At 46.6% G+C, this 26,504-nt stretch overlaps 2 protein-coding genes across 3 annotated transcripts in view; both read right to left on the bottom strand.

The window, feature by feature from the left end:
• Positions 1–10,458, bottom strand: part of LOC310770692 (anaphase-promoting complex subunit 7-like) — a 21,258-nt gene extending 10,800 nt beyond the window's left edge. The window contains exons 1-3 of the mRNA XM_083663424.1: positions 10,325–10,458; positions 8,117–8,243; positions 7,915–8,026 (exon numbers count right to left, since the gene is read on the bottom strand). The gene's annotated coding sequence lies outside the window, so the exon portion shown is untranslated. The remainder of the gene's footprint in view (positions 1–7,914; positions 8,027–8,116; positions 8,244–10,324) is intronic.
• Positions 10,459–10,502: 44 nt separating this feature from the next.
• LOC310770703 (anaphase-promoting complex subunit 7-like) lies at positions 10,503–19,350 on the bottom strand. 2 transcript variants are annotated; one of them, XM_083663433.1, is made up of 6 exons: positions 19,135–19,350; positions 14,553–14,739; positions 13,517–13,637; positions 12,947–13,058; positions 11,284–11,437; positions 10,503–10,642 (listed from the first exon to the last, which is right to left on the bottom strand). In XM_083663433.1, the coding sequence occupies exons 4-6, from the start codon at positions 13,050–13,052 to the stop codon at positions 10,585–10,587; spliced, it is 318 nt and encodes a 105-aa protein (XP_083519559.1). In that variant the 5' UTR covers positions 13,053–13,058; positions 13,517–13,637; positions 14,553–14,739; positions 19,135–19,350; the 3' UTR covers positions 10,503–10,584. Both variants share the same exon structure in this region; 1 of them encodes a protein (XP_083519559.1).
• Between the last annotated feature and the right edge of the window lie 7,154 nt (positions 19,351–26,504).

The following is a 26,504-nucleotide window of genomic DNA, read 5'->3' on the forward strand; positions in this document are numbered from 1 at the left end:
CAGCGTCGCAGACGGCAGCCATTCCTGCAGCCATTCTGGCAGCCTCAGTCAGGAGGGCGAGAATGCCCCCCCCCCCCGTGCCTGCTCCCTCTGTTTCTGCTTTGTCTAACCTCATTGCTTCAATTCTCTCATCCCTATGTCCGCAGGCTGCACTATCACCCCATGCACATGCACCCCCTCATCCCAACATCCTTTCTTCTTCCCTTCCTTCTGCCAGTGTTAACATCAACCCACCGGCTACTGCGGTTCCTTCAGCCTCCATAACAGTTGCTCCGATCAACTCATTTCCTACTAACCTGTCCTTTTTCCCCTCCCTCCCCCAAACCCTCCCCCCTCCCCTTCCCCATCACCCAAATGTATTTAATTCCGTTTAGCTCTGCACCCTCAACCACAGCACCACCTGCAACCGGTTTTGCAACAATTCCACCATCAGCCAGCTTTCCAGCATTCTCCACAGCGCCACCTACAGCCAGCTTCCCAGCATTCTCTTCAGCCCCACCTGCAGCCAGCCTATTCACCCTTACCACCGCTCAACCTCCAGTTCAACCCACAGCACCACGCCCAATTCCAGTCTCATCCACCCTCAGGTAGCAGATAATAACTGGTAACTACATGGCCCTCGCTGAACTACTCCAACCCTCCACATTCCACCATCATGCTTCCAGAGAATTACAAAGCAACATTGGACCCATCCTACTCAAAACACCCTCACCCCACCCGCTCCAGAGAACGGACACCTACCCTTACTACCTTACCAAACATTCAGCATGAATGCCAAGCATCCCTGCACACCAATCAACATCAACACCTTATACAATGCCTTTTAACAACACCCAGACCCTAAATTCGTCAAACTTCCTCATTTTCAGTTTCTCTCACGATTTCCAGCCAGGCATCCAGGTCATCTCAGAACCTTCAGTCAGCTACCTCCTTGCTGCTACATGTACCAAATGCCAACTCCTCGCCCTGCTCAGACACCTCGTCTACGCCATCCCCATCATTCCCCAAGGATGATCCTCCCTCTCCCACCTCCTGTACATAGCCGCTTCAGCATATCACAGCTACATCTGCGACGACATCTGACCAGCCCATCTCCCGCTGTGTTGAAGCTTGTTGGGGGTGGATGGAGATCGTCCGTTATCCTGGGACACCGAGCCCAGCGGGCTCCCTCCCAGGATGCGATCTTCATCCACGACGACCTCGACGACATCTGACGAGCCATCTGCTGCTGCGTTGAAGCTCGCCGCGGGTGGATGGAGATCGTCCGTTATCCTGGGACACCGAGCCCAGCGGGCTCCCTCCCAGGATGCGATCTTCATCCACGACGACATCTGACCACATTGCCAATTTGCCATAGACAACGCTTGTAAAACGGAGACATGGCAATAGCAATACTGCCCCTCCTGGAACGGCACATCGTTTTCTACGATGATCTCACGCAACCTGGACATCCAGCTGTTCACCGATGCAAAACCATACATCGGATTCACCGGCTACCACGGAGGGAGGTGGAGCGCATCCGACTGGCCACCTGAGTTCGCTCTACTCTCCCCTTCAGCCGCTATCCACAAGTTGGATCCCATCTTGGTTGCAGCACTTCTTTGGGGGCACAAGTGGTCATCTACATAGACAACACAGCAGTAGTCAACATCATCATCTTGCAAATCACACATTACCTTATCCCGATCTCAGCCCAGCATCAATTCATCATCCGTACCGCTCACATTTCCAGTTACAAAACTCCATCACTGATTCTCCGACCAGTGTCTCATTCCAGAAATTCAAACTCTACTTCAGTCTCCGACTAATTCCAGTTCCAATTTAGCCCCCATCTTCAACTAAAACTCGCAGCTGCAGCACCTGACCTCAGCATCCTGACAAGCCATCCTCAACAACCTAGCTCCCAGAACATCGTCATCATACCCCACAGGATGGACTTGCTTCAAGTCCGTCCTCACACGTTACAACTTATCGTTTCCTTTATCGGACGTCGTCACCATCTGAACTTCATCACCTACGCCCATTCCTCTCTTCACATCAGAACTTTCGTGATCCACATCTACTTCAATAGCATCAATTCCCCTGTCAACTACTCACTGGCGCCTACGTCCTGCCATCTCCCTTTCCCTCATCAGCCTGCGGAAAGGCAGAGCCACGATTAACTTCAACACTTAACATCAACACCCTCCGCACAGGGTACTCATCCCCGTCTCCAACGCAACCCTCAGATCCACGTTTCTTCAGACGTTCAGAATTCAACTCAACCACGTCCATCTCCAATCCACCTCGACATGCAAGTCTTTCCGACCTTACAATTCATACTTCCGACATCATCTACAAACTCAAAATCCGATCGACTCGGAACCTCACATCCCATCTTCCCGTAAGTCCTCTCAAAATCAGGAATATCGCCTGAATTATATTCTGGCCACTCTTTCCGCATCGGAGCTGCATCTTCAGCCTCCAGGCAAGGTATCCCTGATCACACCATCAAAGTCCTAGGCCGTTGGTCATCCCAAGCCTACCACAGCTACATCCATAGCAACCTCAGTGACGTCCGTAATGCCCATGCTCATCTCAGCCAATGAAGTTCTTTTGGGGATAAGATGGAGCCATCAAGACCATGAAGATTCCATCGCCGAGGCAGTTCCCCCATCCAGAGTCTCACTCCCTGGTTCCTCGAGACATCTACTCATACTTCCTCCAAGTCATCCATTCATTCCTCATCCGCTCACCCCCTCATCCCTTCATCCCTCATCCCTTCATCCCTTCATCCCTCATTCCTTCATCCCTCATCCCATCACCCCCTCCCCTCATCCCTCACCCCCTTATCCCTCATCCCTTCATCCCTCATCCCCTCATCCCTTCATCCCTCATCCCCTCATCCCTTCATCCCTCATCCCATCAACCCCTCCCCCCATCCCTTCCCCCATCCCTTCATCCCCATTCTCCCTAACAAACTATCAGTTATTTGTGGCTTGGTCATAGTTAGTGAAATGAAGTTATAATAACATTATAACTAAAGTTCGGGAACAAGGCCATGCCACAACTAACCACTCAGTCAATCATTCAATCAGGCAATCCCTTGCTCCGCCCGGATTCAATCATTCGCTCCACCTATATATACGCCCCAAACCAAGATCCTTTCTCTCGTCTCAAGACCAAACTCATCCCTCCCACCCAACCCCTTAATCTTCTATCTCAGCCTAGGAACCACCAGGGATAAGATGGAGCCATCAAGACCATGAAGATTCCATCGCCGAGGCAGTTCCCCCATCCAGAGTCTCACTCCCTGGTTCCTCGAGACATCTACTCATACTTCCTCCAAGTCATCCATTCATTCCTCATCCGCTCACCCCCTCATCCCTTCATCCCTCATCCCTTCATCCCTTCATCCCTCATTCCTTCATCCCTCATCCCATCACCCCCTCCCCCCATCCCTTCCCTCATCCCTCACCCCCTTATCCCTCATCCCTTCATCCCTCATCCCCTCATCCCTTCATCCCTCATCCCATCAACCCCTCCCCCCATCCCTTCCCCCATCCCTTCATCCCCATTCTCCCTAACAAACTATCAGTTATTTGTGGCTTGGTCATAGTTAGTGAAATTCCTTTTGTCCACTTGTTTTACAGCTCCCTCGATCTTCACAGTCAACTTCCCATCAAAGCTGTCTGTCAGTCTGTCACCATGGTCTATAAGAATGTAAGTGATTCAGGGTCGGTTACTGTCACAGCACACAACATGATAAATCATGTAGGCTAATATACAACAGTGGTTCTCAACCTGTGGTTGGGGGACCAGAAGGGGTCCTCAGTGAGTTTTCAGCAAATTGATGAATTGTTCCACTTCAGCATTATTTTATTTACAAGCAGTTCTCACAGTGTAGAATAATGACTATAGGGTATTTTGTTGTCTCTGCCTAAATAGTTTATTTGCAAATCTAATAAAGACTCAGATTTGGGTCAGAGCTAAAATGTCATCAAATTAGGGGTCCTTGATATGAAAAAGGTTGAGAATCACTGACAGACAACTGCACTCCTCCACCGCTCTTGTGTAGGCTATGTTTGTACTTTCATGTAGCTACTTTATTTTGAGTGATTTTAATTGATTTAGGCTAAAGTCGCTTTGTATACGTTTCTGTGTATAGGCTACTATGGATGTAACATGTGGACAGGGTTTATTGTGAGGAAGACGTCCTTCTTGTAACAAATAGAAATGCAGTGGAGGTGTTTGTCATTGTGCTGTTGTTTTTCCCTCATCAGAGACGTGCCAGGAGGTCCGACAAGGACTCTTTCATCCTGCGTGAGTGTCCTTGTGGATGGACAAAGGTGACCAGTGCCAGGGGCCTGGTTGTCCACCAAGGAAGGAAGAAGTGCCAGGTAGAGAACAGACAGACACAAAGTTATGAACCAACATGCGTTGTGTTGAACTTATTAACAGTATGTCTGACTTTGAGTGACATTCAATTGTACTTTCAGAAGGCCGGACCAGTCAACCAAAAACGGGTTCAACCCATGCGTGCATGCGTGCATACCAAAGCGTGGTACCCACTTCCCCCTGTAGCAGAGATGAAGACAGCTGATGTGAAGCAGGACAGGGACATGCCACAGCTGTGCGCTGAAGACGTTGAAGACATTTATGCCTATATGCACCTCCTTGAGGTAATTCATGCTGTCAGCCACAGTTTAATTTCTTAAATTCAGGAGGAACCAACATGTCATGGGACTACAATCTAATTCCACCCTGATTAGTTTATTTTGAGCTGCTATGCTCTTTCTTTGCCATTGGAGTGTGTATTTTATATTGATATATATTTGTTGTGTGTCCACAGGTGCAGCAGGCCGTGCGACCCAATTACATGGAGGGGTACCAAATCAATGAACAGATGAGAGCCAAGGTGGTGGACTGGATGATCGGGCTTCACTCCCACTTTGCTCTGCATCAGGAGACATTGTACCTTGCCGTCGCCATCCTGGACCGTTTCCTACAGGTACACAACTGTTTTAGAAGTGTTCTCGTTTCTCTTTCTGTGAACTAGCTTTCTGTGAACTAGCTTTCTGTGAACTAGCTTTCTGTGAACTAGCTAACACTATTCTTAATGTGCTGCAGGTCAAGCAAGTGCCTCCTACTAAGCTGCAGCTTGTAGGAGTGACGGCCATGCTGCTCGCCTGCAAGTACGAGGAGATCTACAGTCCTCCGATTGCAGAATGTGCCAACATGACCGACAACACCGTCACAAAGGCCCAGATTCGGCGGATGGAGCGGCTGATATTGAGGACACTCAATTTCGATCTGGGACGACCTCTGCCGCTGCACTTCCTCAGCAGGGCTTCAAAAGCATGCTGCAGAGCTCTCTCTGGGTCTGATACACTACGTTACTGCATGCTGCAGAGCTCTCTCTGGGTCTGATACACTACGTTACTGCATGCTGCAGAGCTCTCTCTGGGTCTGATACACTATGTTACTGCATGCTGCAGATCTCTGTCTGGGTCTGATACACTACATTACTGCATGCTGCAGAGCTCTCTCTGGGTCTGATACACTACGTTACTGCATGCTGCAGATCTCTGTCTGGGTCTGATACACTACATTACTGCATGCTGCAGAGCTCTCTCTGGGTCTGATACACTATGTTACTGCATGCTGCAGATCTCTGTCTGGGTCTGATACACTACATTACTGCATGCTGCAGAGCTCTCTCTGGGTCTGATACACTACATTACTGCATGCTGCAGAGCTCTCTCTGGGTCTGATACACTATGTTACTGCATGCTGCAGATCTCTCTCTGGGTCTGATACACTACGTTACTGCATGCTGCAGAGCTCTCTCTGGGTCTGATACACTACGTTACTGCATGCTGCAGATCTCTCTCTGGGTCTGATACACTACGTTACTGCATGCTGCAGAGCTCTCTCTGGGTCTGATACACTACGTTACTGCATGCTGCAGAGCTCTCTCTGGGTCTGATACACTACGTTACTGCATGCTGCAGAGCTCTCTCTGGGTCTGGGACACTTTCCCTCAGAGGGCTGGCAGTGGTTATGGGAGGGAACCGTTCACTTGGCCAGTCATATGCCAGTAATGGATTCAGTCCTCTCCAATCAGGATCTCTCTCATCGGTGCTACGACCCGTCACTAATTTAATTTCAACCCGCCTTAAAAACCAGCAGTGGCTGTGAAGTGGCACAGACTCATTTATGTAGTATGTGGAGCGCAGCGATTCAACGTATGTTTGAGTCTGGGGAGAGACTACCTTATAGTAGGAAACCAAGATGGCTTTCTGTACTGTAATGATGTACGTAGCCTGGTAAACCAGCCGCGGTCACAGGAACTCACATTTCATTTGGTTCTGCGGGACCATCTGGCCTCAAGCAGAAACTGCAAAGTGGAAGAGCCAATCAGCGACTGCACAAGTTGGCCAATCAGGAACGCCACTAGCACTGCACTAACAAAACAATAATGGCCGCCTCCTTGCCTGATCGTCTCGAGGAGTAATGTTAATGTTTGTCGAGTTTAAGCAGCCATAAAGTGCAGTTATTGCATAAATAGACTCAATAACAAGAACAGGAGTTTGCAACAGCGGAGTTTCTCAGCGGAAAATGTGTTTTTGTCGTTCTCCCGAGTGGATTTGGGTTTGACTGGATCCACCGCTGATTGGCTGAAGGAGTTGTCTGTCAAGGCAAGTACACAGTATACCCACCCAAGGTTAATAATTACTGTTACAACACTGAGAATTTTTATAATGAAAATTAGCAGAAGCTCACAGACAATGAAAAAGAGAGGCTTGAATGTGTGAACACTTCTCAACTGTGCCGTTAGTTGCAATTGCAAATGGCAGAAATCCATCGACTGGTACGCTTGTTAGAAAATACTTTGTTTTCACTTGTCGAGAGCTCCCCCTCTCTCATCATCAGCAGTGGCGCCGGAACGAGTTTGCAATAAGGGGGACACAAAAAAAAAAAAAAAAAAAAACAATTTTTTTTTTTTTTTTTTTCGGCGCCCATTAGGGCGCCGACGAAAAATTGACGTTTTTATGGACGCTTGGATGATTTTTAGCCATATTTAGATGAATATCTCATTTTAAATTAACATTAGGATTATACTGTAGTAATGTAATTATTCAGTATTTTTCCTTTTCTCACTCACTTGGTGACCTGCTCTCCCTTTAGGTAATTTTATAATTACACTACAACAGACAGCAACACAGGCAGAAACACTGAACTTATTATTATTATTATTATTATCACTTCGAAACACAGTGCAAAACTTGTCATCTCAAAACAAAAATAAAATAACAATAACCGTATACGATTATAGCAGCAGCCAATGACAGTGAGTGCAGTACAGAGTCCAGGTCTGTCTGTCTCTCAGGTGTAATAATCCCACAATGATCATGGCTTTAACAAGTGTCACAGGCTGTGTAAACAGTGTAAAGTGGGCTCTCTGTAACTTGATCCCTGGGTCTGTCTGTCTCAGGTGTAATAATCCCACAATGATCACGGCTTTAACAAGCATCACAGGCTGTGTAAACAGTGTAAAGTGGGCTCTAAGCGTCAGGGGCAGTTGCCCCCTCAGATAAAAAAAATAAATAAAAAAAAAAAAAATTTTTTTTTTTTTTTTAGGGGGACCAAATTTTAAGGGGGACAAAATGTCCCCATGTCCCCCTTGTTCCGGCGCCAGTGATCATCAGTGATGTCATCAGTGTGTGTGTCTGTCTCTTGTTTATGTGTGCATGTGTGTGCCTGTCTGTCTCTTGTGTGTGTGTGTGTGTGTGTGTGTGTGTGTGTGTGTGTGTGTGTGTGTGTGTGTGTGTGTGTGTGTGTGTGTGTGTGTGTGTGTAAGAAACAGACAGACAGAGCCCCATCTCCTTTCTGAGGATGATAAAGTATCTGAAGGAGCAGGACTGAACTCACCAGGCCCAACACCAGCGTGGCCTTGGGTGCGCTCCTGGTTTTGGGGGGAATATGTCTGGCACTGGGTTTGGCCTGCTGGGAGAGGGACGGGATGTTCTTGATGAAGGTAAAGCTGTAAAACAAAACAACACTGTTAAGGTAAAGAACAAAGGGATCCACTGACAGGCCAGAGACACTGAGACATGCAGGCAGGCAGACTTACGGGCTGAAGACGTCATCCTCTCCATCCAGCCCCAGCAGGTCCGTGGAGCAGCTGAAGCCAAACACACACGGCTCCTCATCAATCTCATCACCCATCAGCACGTCCTTCTGCCCTGGACTCTTCACATCTGCAGAGAGGAACCAGACCCTCCATCAGCACCCAGCACTCACCACCACCACCACCAACGAGTTCATTCAATTCCTACAGAGCTGAGTGGCCGGGGAAACTCTGCAGACAATGTGCAGGTTTGTCCCGGCTTCCCAACAGCTTCTTAAACAGCAAATTCAAATTCAAGCTTGGCGGCTGAGAAAAGTCGATCACCTGCTGAGGTTTTTGCAATCAGGTTCCTACGCTTTGTTGTTTTCCTACTGATTTGATTCAGTGCAAAATGTAGAAGTTGATTCCAGCCATTCAGAGCTTCCCAGTTCCCTACAACATCTATTTGAAAGACTGCGTACACAGTGATTCTCACTATTTTTTCCATGAGAGCCACACTACTAGCTGGTCAAAGTCAAGAGGAGAGACACTTTTTCCGCAAAACACCAAAACCACACAGCGAGGGTTTGGTTTAGTTCTTACTTTATAGATATGGCAGAAACAGACTCAATAATAACAATTAAACAAGTACAGGAGTATGCAACAGCGGGGTTTCTCAGCGGAAAATATGTTTTTTGACGTTCTCCCAAGTGGATTTGGGTTTGACTGGACCCAATGCTGATTGGCTGAAGGAGTTGTCTCTCAAGGCAAGTACACCCCTCACCCCCCACCCCAACTTCCGCCCACTGCAAACTAGGGCTGTGAATCTTCACTGGCCTCACGATTCGATTCAGAGGGCTACGATTCGATTGCATCTCGATGCATCTTAAAATCGATGCATCACTTTTTTTCCCCCAATACATGATTTATTTTTTCTCACTTTCTTTTTTCTCACTGTGTGGCTACTTTTAAATTGGAAATGCATTGTATTATGATCCATAATTAAAATAAACAAATGCATGTACTTCCATTATATTTTATTCGATTATAAAAAAATATATATATATATATATATTTTTTTAATAATCGATTTTTGACATTTGTGAATCGATGCAGAATCGTGTACATCCGCATCGCGATGCATCTTATAATTGATTATTTTAGACACCCCTAAACACCGCGTGAATGCTTAAGGACAGACGGTCTGGTAGGATTTAATGAAATGGGAGTTCACATGACCGGCTGGTTTACCAGGCTAGGTAACTTCTAACTTGGTGCTTTCACAAAATATTTACACAATGAGATTTTTGATAATCATCAGTAATGTGGAGATAATGACTAAGTGGGTAAAGGCAAATAATAGAACATTCTGCGAAGTTCAGAAAACTACATCATTTTACAGTAATGCAGCCTTCAAAACAAGGGAAAGACAACACCTATGCCATATCACGATACCTAGTTTCATATCGCAATATCGATATAATATCGATATATTGCCCAGCCCTACATGTACACACATATCTGCATTTTTTTATTATCACTACATATCAAATATCTGCAAATAAAATCTAAAATGCATCCATATCAACACTCAACCATGTAGAAAGAGAAGCAGTATTCACCTTATGTAGCCACGCCCATTTTACCCGGTTGTGTGGCCGTATCAAAACTTCCAGCTTAAAATAAAATAAAATGGCTGGCTTCTCCAATATCATCTAACTCTGAATTAACTAATAATTTAGCCAATTGTATGTAACATACCAAATAAAAGCAAGCGGCAATGTCTAAGAATGCAACGCCATGTAACTGGCTCGTTAAGTCTCGAATTCCAGGGAATTACGTTAATGTCTGCGGGTCTTATTGACGTTAGTGGCTCGAGCGCAACTCGGAGGATAGAAAACTATCTGAAGCTTTCTTTGTTGGAGTCCAGGTATGTTTTACAAGAAAGTGCTCGTCATTGTCGACGATAACGTTATCTGACCTGGCTAACAGTGGATACTCGATTGCTTGCCGTGTACTGGCTCAAAGTAGTAGGCTACGTTTTTTATTTTACCCCTGCACTGTCCGCTCCAAAAACAACTCTCTTATTTTGCGCCGTGACCGCCGGAAGTGTTAAAAGGACCCGGAAGAATTTGGCCCACTGTAAGGTCTGAACATAAGGTGAATAGGACAGCACATAGTGTGTTAGAGTGGAACTGTGTCTGTCTGACCACCACAGCAACCAATCAGTACCTGCAGGCTGCAGTATGATCAGATACGAGGCTGCTGTGTCCAGAAGATCCAGAGCCATGAGACACTCCTTGAACAGGTCCTTGGGGTTCCCCACGGCAGCAAACAGGTGATTCCACAGGGCATCCTCCGTCTTCCTTGCACAGTGGACGATGGTCTGGAGGAAGAGGGGGAACTTGTGATGAACTTGGCCACGTTGGGCAGCAGCGGGTCGGGGATGGGCTCCTGCGACGTGGCCTCTTCCTCCAGCACCACAGGCACCATCAGCTCCATGACGTGGGAGGAGTAGGGGAGGGAGGCACAGGACTGGGCCAGCAACACCTGGGTGGAGAGGCAGCATGGAGAAGAGTGTAAGTGTACTGTTATCAGGGTTCCTACACATCTTCTATGACAAAATGCCATACTGTTCTTTTTCCACACCTTGATCTGTTTTGAAGATTTTGTCTGGCGTTTAATATGATTGATGCAGAGACATCTTGACGCTGCTAACTAGCTCATAGATGCTGCTTGAACAGGTCGCACTTGAAAATGAGATCTAGGTCTCAAGGTGATTCACCTGTATAAATAAAGGTTAAATAAAATAATAAATATCACTGGATAGATCAGAGGTGGGCAACATTTAGTTCCTGAGGGCCATCCTGACTTACATCAAGTAAGTGAAGGACCACACATTGGAGATCATACCTGCCAACACTCCTGATTTTCACGGGAGTCTCCCTATTTTTAACCCTCTCTCCCGTTGTGATTATTCTTGCTAATCTCCTGATACAATAGGGATACAAATCCAATGGCTGGAGCAGATAAGATTTATTAACATAATTCTGCCTTTTATTGAGTTTTTGGTGGTCGTTTTGTTTTTCTTTGAGTCCGGCCCGCGGGCCTTAGTTTGCCCATGTGTGCATTAAATGGTACTTTTACAAGCCATCCCTCTGCAGAGCAGAAAGGAGAACTACTGGGCTCACCAAATGGTGTTGATAGCTCTGTGGTTGTCCCCTGAATGTATGAAGGCATACGCTTTGATCCAGACAGAGAGCCAGTCCAGGCTGGGGATACTCTGAATCACATCCATAGTCATAGACGCCACCTCAGCTCCCTTCACTGACAGAGAGAGGAGGCCTAGAGGAAACAAGATGAGAGAGAGCTTTCCACTATCTGCTGAAGCACAAAAGAGACAAAACATAGAAACACAAGAGACAGAGCAGGTACAATACAAACTCCAAGACAGAGGGCCAGAGCGTGTGTGTGTGTGTGTGTGTGTGTGTGTGTGTGTGTGGGTGTGTGGGTGGGTGTGTGTGTGTGGGTGTGTGTGGGTGAGCCTAGCCAAGAGCCTAAAGCAGGGATACTCAACTTGCTTTGCCCGGGGGCCACTTTCGTGAAATGATAGAAGGCCAGGGGCCAGTTAATAAACAAACTATATATACATTTTTCTGTAGCGGATTGTAGGTTTTTGGGGTGTCAGCCGGAGTTTAGTCTGACAATCTTGTGCACACTGGATAGTTAGTTAGGTTAAGTTAGTTAGGTTAAGTACATACATAAGTGCCTGGGTATAGCGAGCAGGCAATTTGACAATTTAGCAGCTAAATCATAGATTATTGAAAGATATTGAAAAAAAGAATTGCACAATTCCATCGCGGGCCACACAGGGGGCGCCGGCGCCATGTGGCCCGCGGGCCGCAAATTGAGTATCACTGGCCCTAAACGGTATAGATCAGCGGTTCCCAACCTTTTCTGCGTCAAGGCCCACTTGAAAATCTCAGAAATGTTTGTGGCCGCCTACCAACAGGAGGGTCGCAGGTTCGCACCCCCGTGTTACCTCCGACTTGGTCGGGCGTCCATACAGGCACTATTGGCTGGTGTCTGTGGGATGGAAAGCCGGATTCGGGGTGTGTGTCCTGGTCGCTGCACTAGCGCCTCCTCTGGTCGGTCAGGGCGCCTGGTCGGGGTGGAAGGGAACTGGTGGGAATAGCGTGATCCTCCCACGTGCTACGTCCTGCCGGTGAAGCTCCCCGCTGTCAGGTGAAAAGAAGCGGCTGGCAACTGCGCATGTGTTCGGAGGAAGCATGGTGCTAGTCTACGGCTCTCCCCAGATCGGCAGAGGGTGGCGCAGCAACAGGGGCAGCAGGGGGAAAATTTGTCAAACATAATTTGGGAGAAAATGGGGGAAATCAGGGGGAGGGAGAATGTGTTTTTTTTTTGGCCCCATCTGACCGTAAACAGTACGGAGGCCAAAATGTGTTCTCACAGCACTTTTTATTTTAACAATAAAAATAGTTGTCCATCAGCAGCACACAGAAAGCAGAAACTAAAAGTGAGGGGCTGTCTGCAATAGGCTAATTAACAAATCATTAATTAAATAATTGACTACAAATTAAATTGCGGCATCATTCAACAATGGAGAAATGCATTCTCATACTAATAATAAGTATGAGAAAAATTAAAGACAAAAGATTAAAATGTTTTGGAAATGATTTGGCAGCCCACTTGCAAAACCTTCGTGGCCCACTGGTTGTGAATGGCTGGTATAGAGAGAGAAGATCAACTTAAGATATCTGACTTCAGCAAGGAAGTGCTGTAAGCAGTAAGCAAGCCAAAGCAGGAGGGAGGCGTCTCTGTGGACATGCATACCGATGATGGCGTCCAGGGCGAGGGGACACTGCCTCAGGACCTCTTTGTAGCTGGTCACCGCAGAGCGTTCCTGACCAGCCTTCCTGTACAGGTTGGCTAGCATCATGTTGATCTGAGGCAAGGGGGAGAAATCATCTCAAATCTCTATGAAAACTGGAAGGTGGATTATGTCAAAGATGATCAGCCCAATTATTTTGCTCAATATTGTGATCATTATATTCTCAATTCTTCACTGATCAGTACTAGGGCCCAGACGGAATCTGTGCACGCAGAACTCTGCCGATTCTGTTTGGGCCTGCTGATCAGTCTTGTCACAATGCGTGTGTGTGTGCGCCCTTATGACACCACTTTTGACATAATCACTGATGACATCACATCATTAGCTAATTAACCTAATTAAACACCCTTTACACACCCTGAAGGTTTCAGCCAGATCGCACGTAAAACAGCATAGCTGTGGCCGAACACAGAACTTGAACCAGACAGAACCCACATACTTCATTCGATATATAGATAGATAGAAGGCACACAGTGAATGAAGATCAAGGTAGGTTAGGCAGCCTACTGTACCTTTGGAGTTCTCTGTCTGGAAGGAATCCCATCAAGCACTGCAATAGCATCTTTGTCCAGTTTCAGGATGGTGTAGCACTCCAGCTATCTTGTATTTCACTTCAATCTCTGAGGGCAAACTCTGAAAGACAACAATACAGGTGAGCTTCAAAGTTGCAAGGCACTGTAGACCACAAAGACAATAGCAATGGAGAATAAATACTACTGCATATTATATTTTTTGTAGTTGTGCACATTAGGCACTCAGGAACATTCTTATTTTTTTCTGAATTTTCTCCCCAATTGCACTTGGCCCATTCCCCTTGCTGTCTTGGTCGTTGCTCCACCCCCTCTGCCGATCTGGGGAGCGTTGTAGACTAGCACATGCTTCCTCCGATACATGTGCAGTACTAGCCAGACGCTTATTGTCAGCTGACAGGGAGGGGTTTCACCGGCAGGACGTAGCACGTGGGTGGATCACGCTATTCCCCCCAATTCTCCTCCACCCCAAACAGGCGCCACGATCGACCAGAGGAGGCACTAGTGCAGCGACCAAGACTGATACCCCACCGGCCTCCCACCTGCAGACACGGCCAATTGTGTCTGTTGGAACGTCCGACCAAGCTGGAAGTACCAGTGCCGCAAATAGAGGGTATGCATGTGATGTCACAGTGGCAGAAGTCACTGTGGGGTCACACCCACTGAGTAACAGCAAGACTGAGCTTGAATGCAGTAATCAGCCTAGATAACTGACACCTGCTGCTCAGGGAGGAACTCATTTTGACACTCATTCCCGATTGAGGGGGTGTGTTCCAGTGGGTGTGCATACCCTCTATTGAACCTGGGTCTCCGTGGTTGTAGGAGAGTGCTTTTAGCTCTACACTACCCAGATACCCAGATAGAAATTATAATAATAAAAATAAATAATAATAATAATAATAGTAATAATAAATAATAATAATAATAAATAATAATAATAATAATAATAATAATAAAGAGAACATATGGTAGCATGGGTTGATTACAGTTTCAGATTGATAGGTTTTACATGACATACCTGTGCCTGTATGTTGGACGCTCCCCCAACATTAGAAGTACGAACTTTAGATGTTTTGCTGAGGACCTTCTTCTGCTGCAGGGCCATGCTGTATTTGCAGGCAGCATTGCGGTACTCCTTATCATGGAAGATGGCATCGGCGTGGTAAACCAACAGTTGGTACTTCTGGGATGGCGAGAACAGCTCTCTGTAGTCAAAGAGATCCAGACAATATAAATGAATGCAGAAAAATGTATCTGTGTCATGGCAGCAGCAAACAGCAATAGACTACAGCAGGGAGAAAACACAATTAGCCTAAACATGGGATATAAACAAGATAGCAAAATGTGGTTATAGAAACATGTGCAACTGACAACTAAAATGAATAAAGAAATGATAGAAGAACAAATGTTTAATTAGCCCTCCCCCCCCCCCCCTTCCCCCAATAAAAAATACAAAATAAAGGTCCAGAGCACTGGGATGCAACAAGCAATCCAGGATAGTTGATATAGCACATTGTTGTGTGTGGACACCCTGCTTGGACAGGAAGCATTGTCAGGGTTCCCACTCTTTTCTAGAAATCATTTTCCAGGACTTATTCCAGGACCTTTTCAGTGATGATCTAGCTGGTATGACAGAGAGGGATACAAGATGTTCTTCTCTGTGGATGTCTGATTTAATAGATTGTGCAGTCTATGGCTATATAACTTAGCAATAAAATAATCTCTTACATGCTTAGAGATGATGACAAAGTTATCATAGAATAAACACACCTGCAGAGGTACATAGCGATGGAAGTTAGACTTTTAAGATGGGATGTGTTCTTGGGTAAACCTAATAAAAACTACCACAGTCACCAGCCAGCAGTCCCTAATATTTACATTTGAAGGATAATGCAACTTACATCATTCTGAGTTTTGGTCAGTTGTAATGCCATTTAACCTGCATGTGCTATCATGTGACGTGACTTTGTGGTGCGTTCACAGTGTTTCCACAACATAACAGAGAGAAGCCTATTCAAAATACTCTTGTTTATGAACTACCATTTGAACGTTTAGATCCTGAACATACTTTAGCCCTTTCAGATGGCAATGTTATCCGTTTTGATGAGCTCTGATAGATAGCCTAGTAGAACATGCTCAGCTAAAGGAAAATATGGGCATGGTGAAATAATCATCCAGGACAACACAAGCTTTTCCAGAACATTTTACTATTTGTCTCATTTCCCATGTGTTCTCCTGACTGGAAAATTAGTCAACAATGTCCCAGTTTTTAAATGCAAAAGTTAAATACCCACAGTTACGAGTAGAGCATATTAGAGGAACATAGGAGTGTCTTTCAGTCAAAGCGAACCACTTTAGACCACAGACAGTCTATGAGCCAGTCCCAGACAGTCTATGAAGATCTTTGTTGTCTGTCTACACTCACTGTAAGTGGAGAGTAAAACATCTGGTCAGAAAAGTCCTTTCTTTCATGGTGCTAATCTAACTTCTAATGAATGAGGCAACAATGAAATTAAACGCTATGTTCATGTTTTACTGGGGACCCTAAAGGACACCAGGCACTATACGTTGCTCTACTTTACCATGGCCATTTGACTTTGCAGTATTCCCTGGAACTTAGATAGCGTTATAGATAGCGTTAGCTATAACGTTAGCTTGATACAACAGTATACTAAACCGTTTACATTGTGGAAGAAAATATGTGAAGAGAACGTATCCCATAACGTTTAGACACGTTTGAGCAGAAAACTTCAAGCTAAATTAGCTTGCAGCTGACATCATTGAAACCCTGTGTAGGCTACTGTGTAGTTTGCGTTCATGTTGAGGTTATTATGGGTGGCTAACTGGCTGGCCTACTACGTTATGTGCTATATAATAACCAACTAACGCTAACGATACTATGCTGTCACTCGCTAAATATGAGCAAATACAACAGAGATGACTATTCAGCAAATAGACGGAGCGCGCTAACGCTGCTAAGCTAACGTTACTCACAGGTTGTTATTGCTCATCGTCAGTAACAAACTGCTCATGATCCGGACATTGGAATGAAGTCCAGCACAGCCATGTCCCGTACATGATCTATTACATTCATTTTGAATCGCGCTGAGGGTTTACTAAAAGTTTGTGGCTTGTAAACAGCTAACGCTAGCTAGCTTACAGCTCCAGTCGTGTGACGTATTAATATGGCGTTTTCCCCCAGCAACATCCCAGCAACGATGGGCGTGGCCTATTTTATGCAGCGTCTCCATTTGCCATAAGCATGAGCGCCTGGCCAATCCCGGCGCTTGAATGCGGCATATATTTGAAAGTTTTAGCGGAAAGTTTTCAGGTGCTAGCTTTTTTTGACGCAAGCAGTCGACACACTGGACTCGCTCCGTCAATTGAACACTACAGTGAACGAAGAACTAGAAGGATACACCGCCCAGAGACGACACCGCCTACCCTTTCAAGGTAAGAATGCACGTTCTTTTCCACCGTAGAAAAATATGACAAAGTTACTTCTGTGTTTAACTGTGCACGTCTGGTTCCAAACTGCCTAACATAATTCAGCTTGAAGGTAACGTTAACGTGACACAGATTCCTTTCACCCGGCCTTGCACATTGGTGACCATATTAACCGTTTTAAACTCAAAATGCTCGCTGATCAAGTCAATTGCCCGTCAAGTAGGTTCTAACCCGTTCGAGTGTTGTGTATCGAGAGACTGGCGCTCCATTTAAAAATCTAGTAATTTTAATGTGGGCTTGGTTATTATCTGTAGCCTCGCCCTCGACGAGGCTATAGGTTAATGTTACGGCCTTGCACATTGGTGACGTCTTTTCAAAATGCTCGCTGATCAAGTCAATTGCCCGTCAAGTAGGTTCTAACGCACTCTCGGAGTGCTGTGCTTGGAGTGCAGTGCTCGTTGCAACCCTATTTATGTCGATGGTTGCAACACTGTTGTGTATCGAGAGAGACTGACGCTCCATTTAAAAAATCTAGCAATTTTAACGTGGGCTTATCTCTAGCCTCGACGAGGCTATAGGTTACCTGCAAAAGTAAATACGGATTATTAAGACATTTTCTGAATTGCTACCATCCGCTCTTCAGCACCGATTTTCAACTTTTGTAACGGTTCACCTGTTATTCTTACACAGTTGTGATTTTATTGACATAAAGTCCTACTGTTTCAACCGAATTTACGGTAACAGTAACGACTTGTAAAAGGCCACTCATGTCATCCTATGCCGACGACACACAGCTTTACCTTTCCTTCCCCCCCTCTGATACTTCAATTGGGTCACGGATCTCTGCCTGCCTGAAAGACGTTGGTGTCTGGATGGCGGATCACCACCTCAAACTCAACCCTGGAAAAACCGAGATCATCTTCCTCCCTGCCAAAGAATCCCCCCTGACTGACCTCTCCATATCCATTGACAACCACACCGTAACTCCATCTCAAACAGCTAAAAACCTGGGAGTGATCCTTGACCACCAACTCACCTTCTCTGCCTACATTGCCGCAACAGCACGCTCCTGCCGGTTCTCCCTCTTCAATATTCGCAAGATCCGCCCATTTCTCACCAGAGAAGCTACACAAATTCTCGTACAGGCACTGGTACTGTCACGCATTGACTACTGCAACGTCCTTTTGGCAGGCCTCCCTGCCTCTGAAATACTTCCTCTTCAGCTCATTCAGAACACAGCAGCCCGTCTGGTCTACAACTTACCTAGATTTTCCCATGTCACCCCCCTTTTCCCATGTCACCCCCCTTTTCCCATGTCACCCCCCTTTTCCGAGAGCTTCATTGACTTCCCATCCTAGCACACATCAAATTCAAAACTCTGGCACTAGCTTTCAAGGCCGTTCACCAAACAGCCCCCTCATACTTACAGTCTATGGTCACTTTTCAAACCTCTCACCGCCCACTCCGCCCCTCTACTAGTGCAGGACGTCTCGCCCCTCCCCTGCTACGTGGGCTCAGAAGCCGCTCTCGGTCGAGACTTTTCTCCTACCTGGCCCCAAAATGGTGGAATGAACTTCCCCCGGACATCAGGACTGCTGCATCACTCCCCATTTTCCGCAGGAAACTTAAAACTCACCTCTTCAGACTTTATATTGACTCTTCCTGAATTCCCTCCCTTCCCTCTGCCTGCTTTCCATGTGTTTGTAATTGAATTTTCTGTTTCTTATATGATGGCTCCTTTAACTGTTCTCACCTTTAATCTCCCCTTTTATATTGGCTTCTCATATTTTTACTACTGTTTTTCTATTTGATCTATTCATGTTATTGTGTGCTGTATATGATCATGATGTAAGTCGCTTTGGATAAAGGCGTCTGCTAAATACCAATAAAGTAAAGTAAAGTATGTTGGATTATTAACGACTCTCACTACTTATGAAGTTATAATAACATTATAACTAAAGTTCGGGAACAAGGCCATGCCACAACTAACCACTCAGTCAATCATTCAATCAGGCAATCCCTTGCTCCGCCCGGATTCAATCATTCGCTCCACCTATATATACGCCCCAAACCAAGATCCTTTCTCTCGTCTCAAGACCAAACTCATTCTGAGTTTCACTCCAAGACAGACAACACGAAACTTCAGCTCTTACCTGACTGTCATGGAATCCACGTTCCAGTTCCACCTCTCTGACAGCAACGAATTGCTTGGCGTCGGCGAGGACCCACACAGGTTTCATCTCACTTGCAAATGCAATGCTGCCGACGAGCCTCCGGTCCGTCGTTCCGACCTGCCGCCTCGTCTTCGCTCGGAGATTCACAAGCCTTCCCAACGGTATGCCCAAACCATGGCTCAAACCTACAGCAGTGCCAACGCTACTACTAGCCATCTAGTAGCCACACAAGGCAATCATCGCCGTTTAGCCGACGCGGCCAAACTCACGGTAATCCAGTCTCATCTCAATCCACACACACACATCATGCCGACGACAAACGTCAACAACGGGACAACTGCCATCCGTAAAAACAAGGTACCATTTCATCGCAGTGATCACTGCAAAAAGTTTGGTTGCTAACCAAACTTCATCAATCAACAACGTCATCATCCAGCACCCAAAGCCACCGGGCGCTTCCGGCAACACCACGGCGATCCCGGATGACGTCATCACGCTGACCGACGCTGCAGCGCGGTCAAAGAACTTTTATGGAAAGAACTGAAAGCTCCATATTGCCCCATTGCAACATCAGCGCCCAGCAGCCTCCGCCATTTTTTATTTTTGGAAGCGTGACAGCGCCAAAAGAACCTCGCACAGGCTCGCAGTGGTCAGCTGCGGTAGCGCGGGCCCCTATAAGCAGCCTCTCTAAACAGTAACTCAACGGGAGAACACTCTAAATTTCGTGGATTCACATCTTTTCTGGGCGTACTGTAAATCTTGATTGAAGTGGTGTAGTGCAGGGATGTAAAACAACAACCATATTGTGGAAACTAAGCAAAATTTTTCGTTTTTTTCTTTTAGTTTTTTCAAGATAAATAGTAAATGCAAAGGACCCGAGGTTAAAACCACGGCAACGCACTTCTGACGGAGTGGACGACAGCCGCATTAGCTATTTATCTTGAAAAAACTAAACAAAGAAAACGAAAAATTTTGCTTAGTTTCCACAATATGGTTGTTGTTTTACATCCCTGCACTACACCACTTCAATCAAGATTTGCAGTACGCCCAGAAAAGATGTGAATCCACGAAATTTAGAGTGTTCTCCCGTTGAGTTACTGTTTAGAGAGGCTGATTATAGGGGCCCGCGCTACCGCAGCTGACCACTGCGAGGCGCATTCTGTTTCCAAAAATGGCCGGAGTTTCGTCTCTTTCCTTCCATGCTCTTTGGCGCGGTGCAGCTTCTTCTTATTATTATTATAGTTTTCCGGCAGACTTGATGCCTTACGGCACACTGCTGCCTCTCACTGGTCGGAAATATTACTGTTTATGGTGTTTTATGGTGTGAATTCAAGAACTGCCAGCACAGTCCTTGCATGATTCCCAGCAGCGTTGGGGTTAACTCATTACAAAGTAACATATTACACGTAATATATTATTTTAGCAGTAACTCAGTAATGTAACTTATTACTTATAGGATTTCAGTAATATATACCAGTTACTTCATCAGTAACTCAAGTTACAAATTGAGTTGCATTTTATTAAATCAAAGCACATAGTTTATACAATAATTTCCTAATCAAACCGTTGTCTTATGCAAATAACCAACCATTATAGATGACAATAACAATAGGAAGAATAACTTGCCCAACACTGATTCTCAGTGGATTCAGCAGGCTCTTCATTGTTAGTCTTTGTGCCCAGGCTTAGTGTGAGGGATCAGCCGAGCGGCATTTTGATGAACGGGCCGCTCACTGGGTGGCAGCGGCGTTCGAACCCTATGGAGCCCAAGTGGTGCGAGGTGTGAGTGTCTGCTCTAGCTGGCTTGACTCCGTTTGCATTTGGAGAACTGAGACAGTTCACACAATTTTGACACGACACGTATATATTATACATCAGACTCTCGGGCTAGTTCTGCTCTCACTCAGAATATCAAAATATAAGCGATGTGATGTATAGTTTCGGGATGTTAATGTTGTTGGCACAGCTCATACTATTAACTATGGGTGGCAAATGAAGTCACGTTGACTCGTCCTATACAGCAGCATACAGCCTTTTTCTTTCTCGTGCGTAACATTTACATTCCATGAATACACGTTTCACAGTTGTACACAGTTGCACACAGTCCATCTTCATGTTTTCCACTCTTTCCAAGTCCCATGCCAGTCCAGCGTCGCAGACGGCAGCCATTCCTGCAGCCATTCTGGCAGCCTCAGTCAGGAGGGCGAGAATGCCCCCCCCCCCCGTGCCTGCTCCCTCTGTTTCTGCTTTGTCTAACCTCATTGCTTCAATTCTCTCATCCCTATGTCCGCAGGCTGCACTATCACCCCATGCACATGCACCCCCTCATCCCAACATCCTTTCTTCTTCCCTTCCTTCTGCCAGTGTTAACATCAACCCACCGGCTACTGCGGTTCCTTCAGCCTCCATAACAGTTGCTCCGATCAACTCATTTCCTACTAACCTGTCCTTTTTCCCCTCCCTCCCCCAAACCCTCCCCCCTCCCCTTCCCCATCACCCAAATGTATTTAATTCCGTTTAGCTCTGCACCCTCAACCACAGCACCACCTGCAACCGGTTTTGCAACAATTCCACCATCAGCCAGCTTTCCAGCATTCTCCACAGCGCCACCTACAGCCAGCTTCCCAGCATTCTCTTCAGCCCCACCTGCAGCCAGCCTATTCACCCTTACCACCGCTCAACCTCCAGTTCAACCCACAGCACCACGCCCAATTCCAGTCTCATCCACCCTCAGGTAGCAGATAATAACTGGTAACTACATGGCCCTCGCTGAACTACTCCAACCCTCCACATTCCACCATCATGCTTCCAGAGAATTACAAAGCAACATTGGACCCATCCTACTCAAAACACCCTCACCCCACCCGCTCCAGAGAACGGACACCTACCCTTACTACCTTACCAAACATTCAGCATGAATGCCAAGCATCCCTGCACACCAATCAACATCAACACCTTATACAATGCCTTTTAACAACACCCAGACCCTAAATTCGTCAAACTTCCTCATTTTCAGTTTCTCTCACGATTTCCAGCCAGGCATCCAGGTCATCTCAGAACCTTCAGTCAGCTACCTCCTTGCTGCTACATGTACCAAATGCCAACTCCTCGCCCTGCTCAGACACCTCGTCTACGCCATCCCCATCATTCCCCAAGGATGATCCTCCCTCTCCCACCTCCTGTACATAGCCGCTTCAGCATATCACAGCTACATCTGCGACGACATCTGACCAGCCCATCTCCCGCTGTGTTGAAGCTTGTTGGGGGTGGATGGAGATCGTCCGTTATCCTGGGACACCGAGCCCAGCGGGCTCCCTCCCAGGATGCGATCTTCATCCACGACGACCTCGACGACATCTGACGAGCCATCTGCTGCTGCGTTGAAGCTCGCCGCGGGTGGATGGAGATCGTCCGTTATCCTGGGACACCGAGCCCAGCGGGCTCCCTCCCAGGATGCGATCTTCATCCACGACGACATCTGACCACATTGCCAATTTGCCATAGACAACGCTTGTAAAACGGAGACATGGCAATAGCAATACTGCCCCTCCTGGAACGGCACATCGTTTTCTACGATGATCTCACGCAACCTGGACATCCAGCTGTTCACCGATGCAAAACCATACATCGGATTCACCGGCTACCACGGAGGGAGGTGGAGCGCATCCGACTGGCCACCTGAGTTCGCTCTACTCTCCCCTTCAGCCGCTATCCACAAGTTGGATCCCATCTTGGTTGCAGCACTTCTTTGGGGGCACAAGTGGTCATCTACATAGACAACACAGCAGTAGTCAACATCATCATCTTGCAAATCACACATTACCTTATCCCGATCTCAGCCCAGCATCAATTCATCATCCGTACCGCTCACATTTCCAGTTACAAAACTCCATCACTGATTCTCCGACCAGTGTCTCATTCCAGAAATTCAAACTCTACTTCAGTCTCCGACTAATTCCAGTTCCAATTTAGCCCCCATCTTCAACTAAAACTCGCAGCTGCAGCACCTGACCTCAGCATCCTGACAAGCCATCCTCAACAACCTAGCTCCCAGAACATCGTCATCATACCCCACAGGATGGACTTGCTTCAAGTCCGTCCTCACACGTTACAACTTATCGTTTCCTTTATCGGACGTCGTCACCATCTGAACTTCATCACCTACGCCCATTCCTCTCTTCACATCAGAACTTTCGTGATCCACATCTACTTCAATAGCATCAATTCCCCTGTCAACTACTCACTGGCGCCTACGTCCTGCCATCTCCCTTTCCCTCATCAGCCTGCGGAAAGGCAGAGCCACGATTAACTTCAACACTTAACATCAACACCCTCCGCACAGGGTACTCATCCCCGTCTCCAACGCAACCCTCAGATCCACGTTTCTTCAGACGTTCAGAATTCAACTCAACCACGTCCATCTCCAATCCACCTCGACATGCAAGTCTTTCCGACCTTACAATTCATACTTCCGACATCATCTACAAACTCAAAATCCGATCGACTCGGAACCTCACATCCCATCTTCCCGTAAGTCCTCTCAAAATCAGGAATATCGCCTGAATTATATTCTGGCCACTCTTTCCGCATCGGAGCTGCATCTTCAGCCTCCAGGCAAGGTATCCCTGATCACACCATCAAAGTCCTAGGCCGTTGGTCATCCCAAGCCTACCACAGCTACATCCATAGCAACCTCAGTGACGTCCGTAATGCCCATGCTCATCTCAGCCAATGAAGTTCTTTTGGGGATAAGATGGAGCCATCAAGACCATGAAGATTCCATCGCCGAGGCAGTTCCCCCATCCAGAGTCTCACTCCCTGGTTCCTCGAGACATCTACTCATACTTCCTCCAAGTCATCCATTCATTCCTCATCCGCTCACCCCCTCATCCCTTCATCCCTCATCCCTTCATCCCTTCATCCCTCATTCCTTCATCCCTCATCCCATCACCCCCTCCCCTCATCCCTCACCCCCTTATCCCTCATCCCTTCATCCCTCATCCCCTCATCCCTTCATCCCTCATCCCCTCATCCCTTCATCCCTCATCCCATCAACCCCTCCCCCCATCCCTTCCCCCATCCCTTCATCCCCATTCTCCCTAACAAACTATCAGTTATTTGTGGCTTGGTCATAGTTAGTGAAATGAAGTTATAATAACATTATAACTAAAGTTCGGGAACAAGGCCATGCCACAACTAACCACTCAGTCAATCATTCAATCAGGCAATCCCTTGCTCCGCCCGGATTCAATCATTCGCTCCACCTATATATACGCCCCAAACCAAGATCCTTTCTCTCGTCTCAAGACCAAACTCATCCCTCCCACCCAACCCCTTAATCTTCTATCTCAGCCTAGGAACCACCAGGGATAAGATGGAGCCATCAAGACCATGAAGATTCCATCGCCGAGGCAGTTCCCCCATCCAGAGTCTCACTCCCTGGTTCCTCGAGACATCTACTCATACTTCCTCCAAGTCATCCATTCATTCCTCATCCGCTCACCCCCTCATCCCTTCATCCCTCATCCCTTCATCCCTTCATCCCTCATTCCTTCATCCCTCATCCCATCACCCCCTCCCCCCATCCCTTCCCTCATCCCTCACCCCCTTATCCCTCATCCCTTCATCCCTCATCCCCTCATCCCTTCATCCCTCATCCCATCAACCCCTCCCCCCATCCCTTCCCCCATCCCTTCATCCCCATTCTCCCTAACAAACTATCAGTTATTTGTGGCTTGGTCATAGTTAGTGAAATTCCTTTTGTCCACTTGTTTTACAGCTCCCTCGATCTTCACAGTCAACTTCCCATCAAAGCTGTCTGTCAGTCTGTCACCATGGTCTATAAGAATGTAAGTGATTCAGGGTCGGTTACTGTCACAGCACACAACATGATAAATCATGTAGGCTAATATACAACAGTGGTTCTCAACCTGTGGTTGGGGGACCAGAAGGGGTCCTCAGTGAGTTTTCAGCAAATTGATGAATTGTTCCACTTCAGCATTATTTTATTTACAAGCAGTTCTCACAGTGTAGAATAATGACTATAGGGTATTTTGTTGTCTCTGCCTAAATAGTTTATTTGCAAATCTAATAAAGACTCAGATTTGGGTCAGAGCTAAAATGTCATCAAATTAGGGGTCCTTGATATGAAAAAGGTTGAGAATCACTGACAGACAACTGCACTCCTCCACCGCTCTTGTGTAGGCTATGTTTGTACTTTCATGTAGCTACTTTATTTTGAGTGATTTTAATTGATTTAGGCTAAAGTCGCTTTGTATACGTTTCTGTGTATAGGCTACTATGGATGTAACATGTGGACAGGGTTTATTGTGAGGAAGACGTCCTTCTTGTAACAAATAGAAATGCAGTGGAGGTGTTTGTCATTGTGCTGTTGTTTTTCCCTCATCAGAGACGTGCCAGGAGGTCCGACAAGGACTCTTTCATCCTGCGTGAGTGTCCTTGTGGATGGACAAAGGTGACCAGTGCCAGGGGCCTGGTTGTCCACCAAGGAAGGAAGAAGTGCCAGGTAGAGAACAGACAGACACAAAGTTATGAACCAACATGCGTTGTGTTGAACTTATTAACAGTATGTCTGACTTTGAGTGACATTCAATTGTACTTTCAGAAGGCCGGACCAGTCAACCAAAAACGGGTTCAACCCATGCGTGCATGCGTGCATACCAAAGCGTGGTACCCACTTCCCCCTGTAGCAGAGATGAAGACAGCTGATGTGAAGCAGGACAGGGACATGCCACAGCTGTGCGCTGAAGACGTTGAAGACATTTATGCCTATATGCACCTCCTTGAGGTAATTCATGCTGTCAGCCACAGTTTAATTTCTTAAATTCAGGAGGAACCAACATGTCATGGGACTACAATCTAATTCCACCCTGATTAGTTTATTTTGAGCTGCTATGCTCTTTCTTTGCCATTGGAGTGTGTATTTTATATTGATATATATTTGTTGTGTGTCCACAGGTGCAGCAGGCCGTGCGACCCAATTACATGGAGGGGTACCAAATCAATGAACAGATGAGAGCCAAGGTGGTGGACTGGATGATCGGGCTTCACTCCCACTTTGCTCTGCATCAGGAGACATTGTACCTTGCCGTCGCCATCCTGGACCGTTTCCTACAGGTACACAACTGTTTTAGAAGTGTTCTCGTTTCTCTTTCTGTGAACTAGCTTTCTGTGAACTAGCTTTCTGTGAACTAGCTTTCTGTGAACTAGCTAACACTATTCTTAATGTGCTGCAGGTCAAGCAAGTGCCTCCTACTAAGCTGCAGCTTGTAGGAGTGACGGCCATGCTGCTCGCCTGCAAGTACGAGGAGATCTACAGTCCTCCGATT

This window comes from Poromitra crassiceps (assembly GCF_964638095.1).
Source record: "Poromitra crassiceps genome assembly, contig: HAP1_SCAFFOLD_179, whole genome shotgun sequence".
Classification (NCBI taxonomy): domain Eukaryota; kingdom Metazoa; phylum Chordata; class Actinopteri; order Beryciformes; family Melamphaidae; genus Poromitra; species Poromitra crassiceps.

Bases quoted from the DNA above. Each gene is read 5' to 3' on its own strand.
- LOC310770703 (XM_083663433.1), bottom strand. From the start codon at position 13,052: ATGATGCTAGCCAACCTGTACAGGAAGGCTGGTCAGGAACGCTCTGCG. The intron at 11,438-12,946 runs GTATGCATGTCC...TGTTTCCTCTAG, and splicing joins CGCCCTGGACGCCATCATCG to GCCTCCTCTCTCTGTCAGTG. The intron at 10,643-11,283 runs GTGAGCCCAGTA...CTCTCCACCCAG, and splicing joins AGAGCTATCAACACCATTTG to GTGTTGCTGGCCCAGTCCTG.